Source organism: Necator americanus, chromosome V, assembly GCF_031761385.1.
Source record: "Necator americanus strain Aroian chromosome V, whole genome shotgun sequence".
Taxonomy (NCBI): domain Eukaryota; kingdom Metazoa; phylum Nematoda; class Chromadorea; order Rhabditida; family Ancylostomatidae; genus Necator; species Necator americanus.
In genome coordinates, this window is record NC_087375.1 from 23989978 (window position 1) to 24006336 (window position 16359).

General features: G+C 40.1%; 2 protein-coding genes across 4 annotated transcripts; one reads left to right on the forward strand and one right to left on the reverse strand.

Annotated features, from left to right (window-relative positions):
- Positions 1 to 4159: 4159 nt before the first annotated feature.
- Positions 4160 to 6257, forward strand: RB195_015010 (uncharacterized protein; the record flags this gene model as incomplete). Of its 2 annotated transcripts, XM_064205520.1 has the most annotated exons (6): positions 4160 to 4270; positions 4478 to 4552; positions 4616 to 4699; positions 4797 to 4853; positions 4931 to 5118; positions 6113 to 6257. In XM_064205520.1, the coding sequence occupies 6 exons, from the start codon at positions 4160 to 4162 to the stop codon at positions 6255 to 6257; spliced, it is 660 nt and encodes a 219-aa protein (XP_064061401.1). The 2 variants fall into 2 exon arrangements, with proteins under 2 accessions (XP_064061401.1, XP_013302438.2); XM_013446984.2 differs by lacking the exon at positions 6113 to 6257 and having other exon boundaries at positions 4931 to 5146.
- A 762-nt stretch (positions 6258 to 7019) lies between these two features.
- RB195_015011 (uncharacterized protein) lies at positions 7020 to 13353 on the reverse strand (the record flags this gene model as incomplete). Of its 2 annotated transcripts, XM_064205521.1 has the most annotated exons (9): positions 7020 to 7136; positions 7838 to 7946; positions 8079 to 8244; positions 8389 to 8525; positions 9047 to 9173; positions 9456 to 9605; positions 11038 to 11184; positions 12528 to 12560; positions 13281 to 13353. In XM_064205521.1, 9 exons carry the CDS (start codon positions 13351 to 13353, stop codon positions 7020 to 7022), a joined length of 1059 nt encoding a protein of 352 aa, XP_064061402.1. The 2 variants fall into 2 exon arrangements, with proteins under 2 accessions (XP_064061402.1, XP_013302439.1); XM_013446985.2 differs by lacking the exons at positions 12528 to 12560; positions 13281 to 13353 and adding an exon at positions 11259 to 11295.
- Between the last annotated feature and the right edge of the window lie 3006 nt (positions 13354 to 16359).

Consider the following 16359-nt stretch of genomic DNA (forward strand, 5'->3'; position numbering starts at 1 on the left):
TCTGTGGTGGAACTTCACATGTGGTGATCCTTGCGCTTGACACAGGGATTGACAAATGGAAAGGGTTCAAGTAGACATTTTCCGTGATGAGCAGAGTAGCCGAATTGTTAGCGGAATATTATATTCGCGAGGGACTTTGGAGCACTTCTTTAGACTCGCGCTTCTTTGTGGTGCTTCATTACTTCATTCCATTATATTTCAATGATTTTCCTGCAACGCTTTTCTGTAGCTAGTGTCTGCCACTAATCGTTCAGTGTGCGATGCCTTAGGATTGAGCCTCAAAGTCTTCTATCTTTCCAACAATTCGCCGGTGGTTTTCGAAATTAATTCCACGTTTCTTGTGGGCGGATTCAAACGTGTTCAGCACCTCACAGTTCTCTGAGCAGCAGGTCGTAGTCCACGTTCCATCCTCCATGTGCCAGTCACCGTGGGACAAGGAGTCCTCGAGTACGTAATCTCAATCGCAATAGCAAGTAGACGACTTCTTTCCTCCTTCGTTGCCGATAGCGGTTGTTGTTCTCCATCAAGTGGCTAAGTCGTCTTCTCGCACGAAGGAGGCGGTGACCATAACCACTACAGAAGGATGGTGCTACCGAGACGTCAAGGCACTACCTCCGGTTTGTGAGTATCGTAGTCGTTCTCCGCACGAGTCGTGCCATTGGGCGGTTCCCGTGTCCACTGAAGATGATCTTTCTCATGAAAAGATCATTCCCATGAATGAAAATGGTGGTGTATTTTCAGTTCTGTAATCCTCTTTGGTGGTCTTTCATACTTTTGCATTGAAGTCTTTGACAACAAATTTCTAGATGCACTTCTCGTTGCGAATCACTCCCTCCAGCTCCTCGTCAAACGTGTCCAATTCGGATTCATCAGCTGCAGATGTTGGTGAGTAGCGGTCGAATGCTGAAGGATTTTTGGCGAGATTAGAGAGTAAAGGCAAGAAATAGACAGACGAGGTCAAAGAACCTCATGGAAATCCACAAGATGGGTGCACAATAGAACCAAAACTGTTTACATTTTGCTGCGGATCCTTTTCTCTACGAATGACAAGTGTACCGTTATTCATCTTTCGTACTTCGCCCGTTCTCCTCTTTGTTTCTTGCAGAGCAATCACGTGAAATTTTATGGGCTCTGCAGTTCCGAGGAAGGGATGTACGTCAGCGTCTGTGGGCACTGTTTTCGCGTTGTCAGTACAAAGTCTAGGACCTTCTCCATGACAATTCGTGCATGTGTCGCTTTGGTCTAGAATAAAAGACCTAAGACTTGATCACCTCTCACCGGTCGCCATACCGCCCAAATTCTCAGTGGCAGGGCCTAGTACGCAGTGTACTGACCCACTCACTCACTGAAGCTCAGTATGAGGAGAAGTCTACTTGTCACTCCAGCGTATTTGCTTCTAGACTTCTCCTCATACTGAGCAAATCTTTAGTGCCGAGTTCAGCATTCAGAAGTCGTCACCTACTTTTTCGTATCAGGAAGCTATTTCGCTACATTTTATCAAGACAGTAGCGAATCTTGGCAGTGATTTGCTCTCAGCTAGGCTTCCCATTCCAAGCACTCGAAATGTTAGATGTGTCGAACTTTTTCTCAGCTTGGAAGAAAGTGCCAGAGGATGTTCCTCTGGCACTCTCCTCCTCTGGTGTGCAATTGGACCTCCACGCAATAGGAGGGGTTAAACCACTGTGGAGGTTGCAAATCCATTGCATCGAGAAATGTGGATGTATTCGTTAGCCAAAGCCATCTTGAGCTCCCATTACGGCATAACCTACTAGAAGCACGATGGACTGTGACCGCTGAAGAACACTTAAAATCCTCAACTAAATTGCTGTTTTAAATACTTTTTAGTTTGTTCAATAAGAAAACAACCTACTACACTTCTGTTAGCACGACACGCATTAGGAGTCTAGTTCTAGAAAATCCAGATCTTCACCCTTAAGTATCATCATGATGAAAAAGTAAGCGTAATGCAAACCAGAACTGCTTACAAATTTCGAAATGTATACTATCTGTGTACATAAAACACAATCTGTGCGCATGTATGTGGACGGTTACATAAATATGCATCTTCTGCACAGAAATTCCAACAAATGAGACACCTTTAAACAAATTTTGCACAGAGAAGCTGTGATGGATATCCAGGTAATATTCACCTGGAAGCACCGATATCTTCGCCGAATACACGATTATATTGATTTGAACGCACTCTGACTTGTGCTGATAACAAGTGTGAATGGTTACAACATCATACCAAACATAGGATGTTCATTTTGTTACATATGCATATACCACTCTAAACGTCCCTAAAGCCAAGATATAGCACCAAAAAAAGTTCGAAGTCCCTAAAGCCGGACTTAAGACTTCTTCTGGTGCTGGCTTCGCTTTCCTTCAATTATGAAGACAAATTTAAAGCAGAAACCCTTCAAGTAAATTTCTATCAGAGAATTAAAAAAGCTTTCCTCAAACAAAGCTTATTTCACTGTTTTTTTTAAAGAAATATGCGCATTGAAGGAAAGTTTTCTTGCAAATATTTTGCTACAAGTGCCTGAGTATTCTACACTTAGAGGGTCTTCAAATCTGACTTTATAAATATAAATATATATTTATATATTTATATCCCTTCGATGCCGTAGGAATTTGAAAACATATTTCCTGATGTTAGTCAAGGTCTTCATACTACGCAATTGAAGCAGAATGCAAACGTGAAATGACAAAAACGCTATTATCATTCTGAAAAAGATAAGGGTCCCATGTCAAATCAAGCAATCTGCTAACCACTATTTAACCAGCTGTCTTCATGCAACATGCTGAGAACAAATGTGTTACGGGTAACCACAGGCGAGTAGGTCTGCGGGGTACCGCAGGGTCCACACGGTCCTCACGACCAATAAACGATTCACAATGTCACACCTCAGCGAACCTCTTACCGACAGCGCTGCTCGAAGAATTTGCGCACGGGTTCAAAGGCTTGTCAGTCTGCCTTCGAACATGTGTCTGTTTCACCACAAAAAAAAAACTTAGAAAGTAGACTATTTTTTTCTGACGCAATTCCTCTTCGCCTCCTTTTATAATATGTAAACATTTTTTTACGTTTTCGCTTTTTTTTATTGCCGATTTCGCACGTTTCACACATTTCTTTTACATAACGCTGAACACTGGTTTTACGAATGCGTTTTATTCGTTGTTTTATGTAAAAGTCACCGTTAAGTTAAGCATAAATAAATATAATCCGCATATAAATGCCCTTCCTCCAGCTTTTTCATGTGTGAACTGTGTTTTTTCTTCTTCTTATTCTTACAAATCCTGTTCTTCACAACTGTTTCGAATAACGCGCTAAATACGCGATAATAAATATGAATAATTAGGAATAAATAGGAGAAATTTCTGAGGATTAACGTTCCTGGAAAAAACAGTTTAACAGATGTGCTTATCCGATTGATTCAATCGCTCTCTTTTTCAGGGTCATACATTAAAATGTGCAAAGCTTTATCTTTAACTTTAACACTTTATCTTTAATTTTAGGTCAAGATATTCTATAAAAGGGAAAGTTTGTTCTGCTTTGGACAAAAGCCGAAGGTTCTCATCCTGTGGAAAAGTGAACTGCATTTCGTTGCACTTTACTTTTCCAGAACCACCCATCATAAATCCGAGCATGAGATTTAACTATCAGATTCTAATATTCGCCGGAAAGCAGCGAAGATTCCAAGCTTCCCTAATAGCCTTCCATTGTCAAGGAGTCTTGTAAATATTCTTCTTCATCATCTTCAGTTATCTTTTAATCTATTACTCACGAGGATTTTGCTAGAATTATTTTTGAAATAAAGGCTCAAAAAGCTGCACGAACGTCCCCCACCTCGAGAAGCAATTGTAGACGTTTTAAGTGAGTAGGTTTTAAGTAGTTAAAGATAAGCAAGTTTATTTGGAACGAGCCACGACAATTCAACCAAACATTTGATTATCTATTCTACGTATTTTGCCTTCATTTCTGTTCCTCCTCGGGCTAAATTCTAGCGTTTCCTGTGTGTTTTACCTTCGTGACTGCTCCAATCGTTTGTGTGACATTCCATATGCATTGCTGCGCCCAACTCACACTTCCGCAATACGGTTGTGGTTACGTAACCAAAATCAGTCGAAATGTATGTATGTTTGCTTTGTAGAAAGCATGTCACATCTTGCATTCGCCCTCAGCTTCCTTTGCATCGTCACTTTTACTGACGGGCAAATAATGACGGGAGGAATTATGGAACAAAATCCAAATGATCCCGAGCATATGGTCAGTTATTTCGTTGTTTTTTTTTGCGTTTACTATTGTCACAAATTGATTATGCACCACCTTTAATGTAAATGATAACGATGACTCGAAATCATAATCCTACATTAGAACTAGTTCCAAGTCAGCATTGATACAGCATTTTGGGTGCTCCTCTTTTGTTTTATCTCCTTTTCTCCTTTGTATCGAGCAAAATCAATCAGAATTTAGGTGACAGCGTGGAAAGCAGTGGATCATGTTAATGACTTTTCTAGCAATGGTCAGAATCTTATGGTGCCAATCAAGGTTTATAACATAATCTTCTATCTAGACTGAAAGATCAAAAATCTGGACTTGCATGCATTTGAGGTTATGAAGGCTGCGTCACAAGTTGTAGCTGGTACCAAATACATCCTTGAAGTACTGTACGGTGAATCAATATGCGCAAAAGGAGTAATTTTTTTCTATTCTCACCCGTTTTTTCTTTCAAACAGCTTGTGATTATTTCATTATTCTGCTTCTGGGAGTTTCTTGAGCTAGTTGTGTTCAGATAGAGTTTGCAGCCACACCTGCCAACTGTCCAGTAAAAAGAAACGGACGCAGAGCTGTGAGTTTATGGATATAATTCAATTAGAAGGAATGAGCTTCCACGTTAGTGAACTCCGAAAACGTTTCGTCTTTCAGATGTATGAAGTCGAACTATGGACGAAAGAATGGGAAAATTTCGAGCGGCTCAGTGTTAGGAAAATCCTGGATATCCCTGCCGGGCAGAACATGGATTTTCCTGCCAGGCGGAACATTATGGATTTTCTTGCTAGGCAGAACATTATGAGTATCCCTGGCAGGAAGAACATTATGGGAATCCCTGGCAGGCAGGACATTATTCTGCTCGGAGATTGATTAATTTGAAAAAGAACAAGTTACAGCGATAAACCAACCTCTTTTAGCATTTTAGTCCTGCAGAAACTGTCTGAATATCGAAGACACATTGTCGTGAATTTTGCAAATGGGGAGTTCAGTTTAGCAGATGTTACAGAAAAGTCAACATACATACAAACGAACAGTTTCGCATTGGATTTGTTAGAAGCGGTGATGTCAAACTAACAATAATCGGAGTTCTGAAGAGTCATAAGGAACTTCTAGAAAAAAGAGGAAATCAGTTTGAAAATGTTGATAGAGCTATAAAAAATGATTTCATAAGCAGAATAACAGAACTTCGGGTGATGAAATTCTAAAAAATGGGACCAGATTCCAAATTACTTACTGCATGGTCTTATGGCAGATTTGTCGTATAGATTGCGACCTCGAAGATATTGGGACCACACGTGAAAGATTTCTTCAAGTAGGATGAAACTGCAAAAAGACATCAAGTGAAGAGAATCAAATAATAGTTTATCCTTTGATGCTATTTTAGTATGTAATTTGTTCAGTTGAACAGAATTGTGAAGTGAGGCAAAATAACAAGAAAATAGCAAGAAACTTTTCCAAAAAGAAATCATCTCCCGTTGATTGCTTCTACCGCAGAATTTCTTAGACGTCCCCTAGATTTGAGCAGGAGGAAATCCAAATGGTGTGAGGGGAAGGCAAGGAACGTGTCACCTTCCGCTAAGTCGATGTGATGGTCTTGGAAGACAAATACACAAGTTTTCGAGCAAAAACCACATCTCTATTTTTGGCCCTGCTGTTTTTGTGTGGAAGAGTTCAGTCCACTTAAATTACTCAGCTCATTATTATCAAGTCATTGATCTTGATTTTTGGTCCAGTTTTCAAAAAATATTTTTGGAAAGGTCATGCAAACTAATTCTGAGGGCACAAAATATTTTTGAAAATACACTTGATGAAAAGACGTGTTTCAAGTATTTTTAGATCTATCGCACCTCAGCATAATGATCAAAGATCTGGCAAGGAGTCCAAATGTGATGGATCCGCTAACGACACCATTATCTCTGTTTCCTTCAACGGCATTTGCTCATTCACACATGAAAAGGATTTATTGTTGAAATTTAACTGAATTTCAACCACTAATTCCATGCGGCATTATTAACAAAAAGGTCTCCATAGATTTGTCTGAATCTAAAAAACTCAAGCTAAACATTTTCAATAAAAGTAAATTTTCAACAAATAAAAACAATAAAAAGTAGGATAAACTGAAAAATCCAAAACTTTGTGTCCACGGGACTTTGATGGACTTTGTGTCCATGATTTTATATCCATGGAATACTGTTTTCTTTTCACTTCTCTTTTCTTTAATGAGGTTTTGGCATAATAGGTCTACTCTATTCAGTGACTGTAGGAGTTTTTTTGCTGCAAAGAAAAAAATTTATTTGGCTTCCTTGTTCAGAACCGTCAGAAACAAGTGAACCTTTTCACAATTCTGTGTCGTTTGTTTGCTGGAGTAAGGATATTGATTTGTTCTATCGGTTGTCATCCGCAAGCTATCGTTATGGACGGATTCAATTAAAATAATAATCTCTAATTAACGCAAAGACGTTTGTGAATGCTAAGGCAGTTGATGAATGTTGAGCACATCATTCTTTTCAATTTTATTAAGTCACATAAAATTAGATGTATTCAATAACAAACATATACTTAAAGAACAAGGTGCACGTATGAAGCATGTTATGATTAAGAAGCAGTAATGTTGCTCACAAAACACCTGAAAACGACCCGACATTGAGATTGAGACTGCTGGCTTTTGTAAGCCGTACAATCACGTCATGAGAAAATATCACCAAGAGAAGTGTTAGAAAAGGGAAACAACTGATCACATCATTTACAGAAAACGGCATCCGTGAATCATTGGATCAATAGATGTGGAGCCAGCCTCCGGCAGAAAGTACAAACAGTTCATATTCCAGAAGTCAGAGATGCAAATGTGACGTTTGTGTTGCTGAAAAGAAGAATATAAAATTGTCTTTAGGAACACTGGAAGGAAAAAGTGCATATATATGCTAAAATCAGTACGACTGGTGCATTTATGTTAGAACGTTAAAATGATATCTCTTAAAAATGTCTATTGAAAAAATCATCGATAAAATGAAAACTAAGGAAAAAAAGATTGGGTGTGATTCAGGTCAACAATCCTTTCCACACACCCCTGCTTTACTAAGCGTAGATATCCTAATGGATTTTTTTTGCAAAAATCAAGATCTAAGTTCAAGTATTTTAAAGAGTCTCTTATGGTCAACGGATTAAAATACAAAATACGAAGTTTCTTCCATGAGAGTATAGTCAATTTTTTGGATATTTTCCAACGTTGAAAATAAAAATGTTACAGAGCCTGATTTTCTAGCGAATAACTGTTTCAGCTACAATTTGACAGCACTAACTGTACCGTAAGCCCAATAAAGTGAAGCAAGAGTGAATACGGTACAATTCTTGAATTTGACAATAAAGTGGACCATTACCATAATTTCAAACACTACTTCTAGATTACTTAGCAGGCAGGTCAGTGATCTACTCACATTGCGACGACTCCAAATGGTAGACTTAGTCAAGAAAACCGCTTGAAGTGAATAGGTCGTCGCTGGCATGCACGTGCAGTGGAAAAATGTGACGAAAGCGTTTCTCGAGTGCTGGACATTCATCTACCTGAAGTCGTATCTCAGCCGGCGTGCCAACGCTGAGAATTTTGAAGTCGAGAAGTAGCCGATACGTCCATTCGACGGCGAAAAATGTGGCAGCATTTGAAGGGAATGCACTGGAACACAGATGACTTGGCACGGATAATGTTGTTTTCTTCGCTGAGTTGAGATTTATCTACACTCACTACCGAAGAAACGTTACAGTTGTGGTTTAGGTTATTGAAAATGATGTCGTAACAAGTTCTTACCGTAATAAAGTGGATCCAAGTCCTGTGTAGAATGCGCGCATGCCACCTTCCCTATAAGTGCTGCGTATACAATGCCAATAGTTCCTATAGTTGTCGTTCGCTTGGAAGCGCGTCTTGACGACATCGGACGGATAGTTGAACAACCATGACAACATGCCAGCGGCGCCTACAAACACTTTGTTGATACTGCGATCTTTTGTTTCTCGTTCCTACGCCTCTCTATCTCTTTTTCTCTCCCCATCCCTCTACACAACTCCCTCCTGCTCCTTCTCTGTCGACGATAAGTGTTTCCTGAAGCATTAAAAATTACCTCCGGCAAGAAGAAGTTGAGGGCCAGTAAGTGACTCCATTTTGCCATCTTTGCTCATTTTTCGAGACATCCATTCGTAAGATGCAAAGTAGATCCCAAAGGCAGGACAGTCACGAACCAGAGTGGCCAAAAAACCCCTAAAAGAAGAAATTGAACTTGGGCACATCTGGCCGATTGATTCATTTGGGGATTCTTGTTGTCTTTAAACGTAGCTCGAACTTTCCATCGACGAAATTCTCCCGCGAAAGCTTAGGAGTGCAGTCTCAACCAACACTAATGAATGTTGTCAATGAAGTGAAAACACTAATGAATGAATGGCCCCTATTCTAGCAGTAAACCCCTTACTGTCCTTTTTTTAGATTTCTGAGAAGAATCTACTCTTGTCAGGCGAACTTGCATGGTTGGATTGCGCTGGGATCAACAGTCGCTCCACGGCGGTGAACATTTCACTACGATTCTCACAAATAACGTTGCGATTTGCACAGGATCGTATGTGATTTTGCATACTTTTTTCTAGCGCTGAGCAGAGCATATTTTATCAAAAATAACTCATGAAAGGTCTCTAACTTTGAAAATGATAAGTATGTGAAATTAGTTTACAATGATATTTCGTAGAGTTATTGAGTAAGAGAAAATAATACTAGTATTTATCTCAAACCTCGACAATGTGTTGAATCCTCGCGCAGCGACCAAAGATCGCGCAGCATGCAGTGGTGACTGATACCGCGAATGAGCGTTGTCGGTCTGGATTTGAATCAGTAACTTCACCCGCTCTGACGGTGTGGCTGTAAATGATCGTAGTTTAAACCGGAACTCAGACTTTCCACCCACAGTAATCAGTTTGAACAAATAACTCAACACTGCAAATCTGGACTCTTATCGATATTTCTCACTTATCATACAACCACAACCGGTCCGCTATGAGATACAAAAGAAAGGGAAAAGCATTCGCAGCGGAAACGTAAGATGATGCAATTACACCTCTAATCCTCGTCAGATATTTTTAGTGTAACAGAAAGCGTACTCAAACTAAATCAAAATAGGTATCTCGACAGGCAAAAACTAACCAATTATGCTTTGCATCATCCCCGCAGCACATCCAGCGAAAAAATGTGCCCTAAGGGAGTCAGGATGTGAGAACTCTCGGCAAACAGATCCATGGACACCGAATACGACTGCATTGATTGCTGTCAACGATGCTAGCGGTGAAGAAAGACCTAAAATAAAGCAAATTCATAGCACAAAATGAAAGGGAATAGAGGAGAAATAAAGTCGTTTAGTTGACCTTTCTCCAGGCCAACGGTATGCGAAAAAAGTTTTTTTGTCGGCACTTCATATTATTTAAAGGAACCAATTGGACGATTGTGATTTGGACCATCCCTATTTCATACCGTCTTTTTGTGGTAACTTTTCTGCCTTTGTTAATTTTCGCACTTCTAGAAATACTAACATAGATATTTTATTTCTTACAACGTTAACTGTCAAAAGTGATTGTTACATTCCAATAGACACCCTATCGTTCCTATCTCTCTATAAATTTGAGATCAATCGTGCTGCGCAACGATAAAACTGGAACTCTCATGAATGCCAACAGAAATAATAACCTTTCCATCTTTTACTCATTTCAGCGAAAATGTACATTTTTGCTAAATTTTTGCATTAAATGCGACTTCATGGACCATCAATTAGCAAGTTGTCAATGACATCTGCAAAGGTGTTCTATAATTGTTCTCGAAGAAAAGGACTGCCGACATCATTCCGTGCAGGTGCACTTCATTCAACGGCATCAAAAGGTACAATTTCCTTGAAATTGAACAGCAATCTTTGAAAAAAGAACAAGTTTTAGTAAGAAGTAGTGGAAGTGGAAGATATTATAAATCATTCGTTGCACTTATTTGTTTTTACCATAAAGGTTAAAGGCCGTAGAACTGGGTGGGTATTTAGGAGAGAGATGACAGAAAATTGATGACGCCTAAAGAGGAAAGGTGGTTCATAGGATCGCCAAAATTTTGGGACCGGGAAGTGAGCGAATGGTGTTGATCTTATGACCACTATCTTCAACTACCCTTTGATATGGTCTCCACTTTTGGCATAAAGTCGAATACAACAGAAGAGTGTGGGGGAAGAACTTTTGCTTAATTCAACCGCAAAGCTGAGAGCAGTGCTATGTTTTACCCCTAACATTGGTATTTCCTGCTTTCCAAATTAGCTAGTACTGCACTGTTAGTAGACTTCCTTAAGAAAGCGAGCAACATCCGTATTTTTATCATTATTAGTGATTTATTACATGTACATATCATTATTAGTGCACTCCTATGCATTACTAGAGCGACACTTCGCCAAGTTCGTCCCTGCACAGCACAAAGATGCTGACTTTCTGGGCGTCTGAAATAATCGGTATTTGGTGGTTTCGACAAGCACAGTCAGTGTTGATATCTTTGTGCTGTGCAGGGACGGTTTCGTCGTGGACGTGATTGATGCGCGACGGCGACCGACCGTAGACACAAGCGCGAATGTCCATGAAATTATTACGCGATTGCATTGATTGCTTATTGAATGGCGAAGATGACCCGGACGTGTTCACACAACTTCATGTCACATCGCCGACAATTCACAAATACCTTCGGTTAAACACTGAATAGCGTCTACCTTTGTACAGTCCAGAGAAACCCTCCTTTCGGATGATTGTCTTGAAGCAATGCCATGTGCCACGATACAGTTTTGAACCAGGATTTTGCATCTGCAGCCGCACTTTTACGGTATCCAGAGGATGACCGGCAAGCACTCCAGCAGCACCTGAACGATTGAAATTGTTTCGAAGAGAATGATAAGGTGTTAATCAACCAAAATCTATTTGAAGTTACTCATACCTCCAATACATCCAGCAAAGAAATCTATAGCAGACATTTCTGGCTAGTAAAGTAGTGAAGGGATTACGAACTCAAATAGTTCTTCAAAAAAATCGCGTGTCGCGTCTAGCCTTCTAGGCCGTGGACGAGAACGCGTAAAGGCTAATTCGGAAGTAGTGAAGTGTCTGAAGGCAGTGAAAACCCGACGGTTTCAATGGATGGTCAGCGAATCAGACGTGGAGTGGTGAAAGATGCGAAGGAACGTCGACCTATGTAGAGTTGGCCCTTCTTAATATGGCCTTAAACCTCGCCCAATCATCCACCCACTGTGATGACGCAGATCGATATACTGTAGCGCAGAGAGTACACGCCCACAGGAGATGTAGACAGTCATTCTTGTTCTTACAGTACACCGCTCTTGACAGCTTATAAACCAATGATTGCATCAAAGATGAAGTTTCGGCTGAAGAAGGCAATGAAAAACAAACAAGGACTATGACCACCTTATTATCGTAGAACAAACAAGAAGTTCTATAAATATGCTTAACTTTGTAGTAAAACTAGAGACCGTACTGACCTAAAGTAGATATGAGGACACCTGCCTCGATATCCACGTGCAAACCACGTGCATATGCTTCGGACTCAACGAATCGCTTGTTGTAGAGTCTAAGTAACGATTTAGGCTTCTCGGGCTTGGCCTTTCTTGAGATATTAACGCTGTTTTTTTTTTCGGTACTAATGTTTCAGATCTACACGCCTGGAAAGGAGAACATTATTAGAGGTTCAGCAGGTCTTTTGCTGAAAAAAGGCATTATTCCGATTTCATTGATTTTTTTCTCCAGAGATGCTTAAAGGAAGTTTTTCCTATTGAATGGAAACAAATACTGCTGCGATTTCAAATATTATATTACGGATGTCCTGCAAACAGGGTCACATTTAATTATATAAAAGAAATTGTCGGTCTGAAGCAGCCAACAAAACATCGTCTCCCCAAATCAATGGGAGTATCGCGAAATTATGCTACTCTACATTACTCGCTGAGATCAACTAATCTAGTGGCAGCTTTCATAGACGAGACAGAAGCTTCTTACCTTTAAGGTAATCTAAGGAAGAAAAGTTGCAAGGACAAGACAAAGATCAGCACTTGATCTTAGATCCAAAGAGAAAAAGCTTTCAAATCTCGCCCACTTACTGGATGTTCCTTCTTTTCACTCTTCAACTACTTTTAATACGTCCCCTTTTTCGTTGCTACAAGATGACATAAAACATTAGCCGCAAAATCAGACTTACTAATAAATGAACCAGCTTGAAGTAATGTTATTTCTGAAATAATAGAAACAATTATACAAGCATGAACTTGGAAAGATTATTTGCTTTTCCTGATTGTTACAACAAAAATAAAACACATCATTACTTCATCTCTTGTTTTCTCCCAAAAGCCCAACTCTCAGAAGAGAATGAAAGGTTTAGCGATGCGAATTGCATTGATGAAGCAAGTTTTCTTTTTTTTCTGTGGATCTTTCACAAAATGTGAAGCACTGTAAAGTATCGTCTGTGTCAATGCTGAGACCTCACCGTTCTACCAAATATTCCAGGATTTTCTACCCATCGACGACGTTATGTTCTTTAATTTTCATGACGTGTGGTACCTAAACGTCATTTTTGATGTTCCGCGTAAGACTCCTACGATCCTAAGGTCGTATTTTTTTTCTACTATCAACAGTTAAATATTTATTATTTTTCGTCTTCTTCGTTAATTTTCATAGTTTTTGCATAATACTGCATGAGTGCTCCTACGTACTCCACACATCTGGTTGTATCCAATCATCCAGCGTCGTAATATCGTCAGTGGATTAATTGATCCATGAGCTGATTGCCAATATGCAATCTTTCTCTATTTAGAAACATGAAAAAGCGGCACCATCACTGTTGCATTTTTCAGACGAAGAGAAACGGACTTTTCCACGAGGTAGCAATTGTTTCCACCTTCATTCATGCATTGCATTTCAGTAGCGATTTTGGCTGAAGGACTGTGAGGCCTACCGACTGCACAAATATGACCTTGGTGTACGGAGACACCGCAGCAAAGTTTGTCCTTCGAACGCCTCGAATGCATTGCCAAAAGGATCGTGACGTAACTGAGCTTTTCTCGCAAGGTTCTTATTTTTTTATTTCCGCGAAACTCTCGAAGATCTCATGACGCGATCACTTTCTGCACTCTCTGTCAAACCAGTCCAACAGTCATTCTTCCGCCGTAAGCGTCAGACACGGGAAGCGTGATGCATCTGTCATAAGCGATAGAAACAACATCACATTCAAATCACCCCTCTTTTCTGTAGGTTTTAGCACCAAAATAAGAAGATCTGAGTTTGTCTGCATTTGTTTTCATTGCATACAAAGGTATCTCTACAGAAGAAGTTTGCGAGCAATTTACTTTTTACTGTTAAAAAAAATGGAAAATGTTAATGAACCAAGAATGAGCAGGTAAAATTTTGCTTCGGTAGTAAGCGAAAACCGATCAATCTAGTTCTCGCATGCTTCTGTCTATGTTTTTTTTTTATTAATGGTGTTCAAATGAAGCCTTTATTAGCTTGCCGTTTCGGCCGAAACACGAAAATTAAGAATAAGTAACATTAAGAATAATAAATTAAGAGGCAGCTTGTTTAAAACTAAATCTTGAAATTAAATCAGTAACTTAAAAAACCAAGAGAAATGATCAGAAAGAAAAATGAGAAAGAAATTTGCATATTATCTATGTGTGCACAAAAAACCTTTAAATCCTGGACGGGTCGTTTTAAGAAACCTCGAATAATAACGCTCGGTCTAAGATAGCTGTTATTAAGTTGCATTTGCTTCAGATATCTTCTTGAGGAACACTTATGTCCATGTTCTGTATCCAATTCCAAAAGGGACTCTTCTTCTAAGAAGAAGATCGAAATTTTCAAGCTCTGAGGCAGATGGATTCAGCCATCCGCACGCATAGTTAGATCTACGGCGCTGTTTTGTGACGAAGTCCATCGTCATGCGCTGAAAAACGAGTTCTAGCCGTCATGTGTGGTCTAGCGACGCAGATCCTCGTGTTCTTCTCACGAAGGCATTCTATCTTACGACTGACGATCGCTGGTCACGTGTGAAACGACGTTCGCCAAAAAATAACAATGCATCAGTATAAACGACCTCTTGGTGTCAAATACGTCGTGGTAAAATACAAAGCACACATATCTGTAGTTGGTAATAAAAATTCGATTTCACCTGAAAGGAAAATTTCAATGCTGCATATTCTCGTAGTTCAGTAGGATAACTTTTAATCGACCGCTGAGTCTCTACTCAATGTCATGACATCCATGACACCTACTGCGTGATCGAGTGGTATCGAACGACAGCACTTCGTTACAATAAATATAGACAGTCTGTCACGTGGTGAAGTTGCTCGCTGCCATTCACAGTTAAATCCGAGTTTGATTCCACGGGGGCGTAGTTCTCCTGCGTGTTTTGAAGAAAAACATCGTGACCCTGATGTTGCCGATGAATTTCCATTGTGATTCGAAGAAAAACAACGAGAGAAATATATTCTAGGAAGGTGTAATTATGTTATGTAGGTGGTACATGGTACCCATTAAGAAGGTGAAATCGTTGTCAGGGAGGACTTTGTTAGTCTTGGTGCTGTTAGTAGGATGAAAAAATGTCTTTTATTAGTTGGCGAGCTTTTACCATAGAAGCAGAATGTGCAAGAACGGCAAAGAATAAATATGGCCACGCTTTGTTCACCTATATAATCGATATATTCTAAATAAAGAGGATAAAACTTTTCGAGAAGAAAAGGTGCACAGCATTGGCCAATCCTTATAAGGATGTGTCTAAGCGTTCGACTTCAATTCAGATTCGTTTAAAGTTCGTGAATGTGTGCAGCCCAAACAATGACTTGCAAAGGCCAGCAGATGTATCGATGCAGCATTTTTGTCTTCCCAAACAAGTCAGGTACCAAGTTATTAGCCGCAGGCGGAAAAGCCTGACTGACTTCTGAGCGATTTCCGACCATGAAGCGCCGAAGCGCCCAGTCACAGCTGAATCTCCTGCCGACCCAAATTTTTAAGAATTCAGAACATAAAAGGGAGAGTAACTAAATCAGATTTCATTGCGAATTTCGTTTACTGGAGAAAATTTACAATGCACTTACGATGAGTGACATACATAAAATGTATATGAGGAATTTGGACTAAGCTTTCTCTTTACACATCCATCCAACTCCTCAATCCTGAATTGAGAATATTTTCCTTGTTGAATTACGATCCGTGAAGGTGTAGAGATTACAGATAAAGACTAAGTAAATCAGACTGTTGAAAGAAGCGTCAGGGGAAATTTTCAACTGCTTATCGAATTTTGGATCACTTATCCGCTGATTTTTGTTTCAAACAGCTTAAGTTACAGCTGTCACACCAATGTTAACAAGGACGTTAACAAGTAACCCGTGCTCGCGCCAGTGGTCGAGTGGTCGTGAAGGATGCAGCGACATTTATGACGCTTCGGACGACGCATGGAACAGCAGATAAAGACGAAGCCTTATCTTATTTTTGGCTAAGGTAAAGAAGCGGGGCTCGTTGGTTGGATTCTTTACTTGACACGTGGGATATTACGCTATATAATAACGGGTTTATTTACTAGATCGTGTGTGTGTGACGAATTTCCAGAAAGCGGTGTCCCACGACGTCGGTGCACCGGAGCCAGAAAGGTTTAAAATGAGTGATACGGGTCCCACAACGTCGAATTCATACGCGGGTGCCACAAAGCGATCAAATGGAATTGGACGGATCCGAATGCGTTGAAATGGTGTGTCGGCACCAATGACCGTTACAATGGGGTGGGGCGGCTCCTATGGCGTCGAATTGGTCCGCTAGCGCCTAAAAAAAAGGCGAAATGGTTTGACGGCCCCACGGCGCCGGGGGCAGCAATAACGCGCAAAAACTGTAGGCGAATTTTCTTAAAGCTGCTGTTGCGTTCCACCCCTATATACTGTTCCGCATGTCTATTCCTTAGCACGTTTGCCTCATCACGTTGCCAACATCCTTTCTTCAGGCATGAACACATTCTGCATGTCGAGAGTACATACATGTAGGTGTAAAAT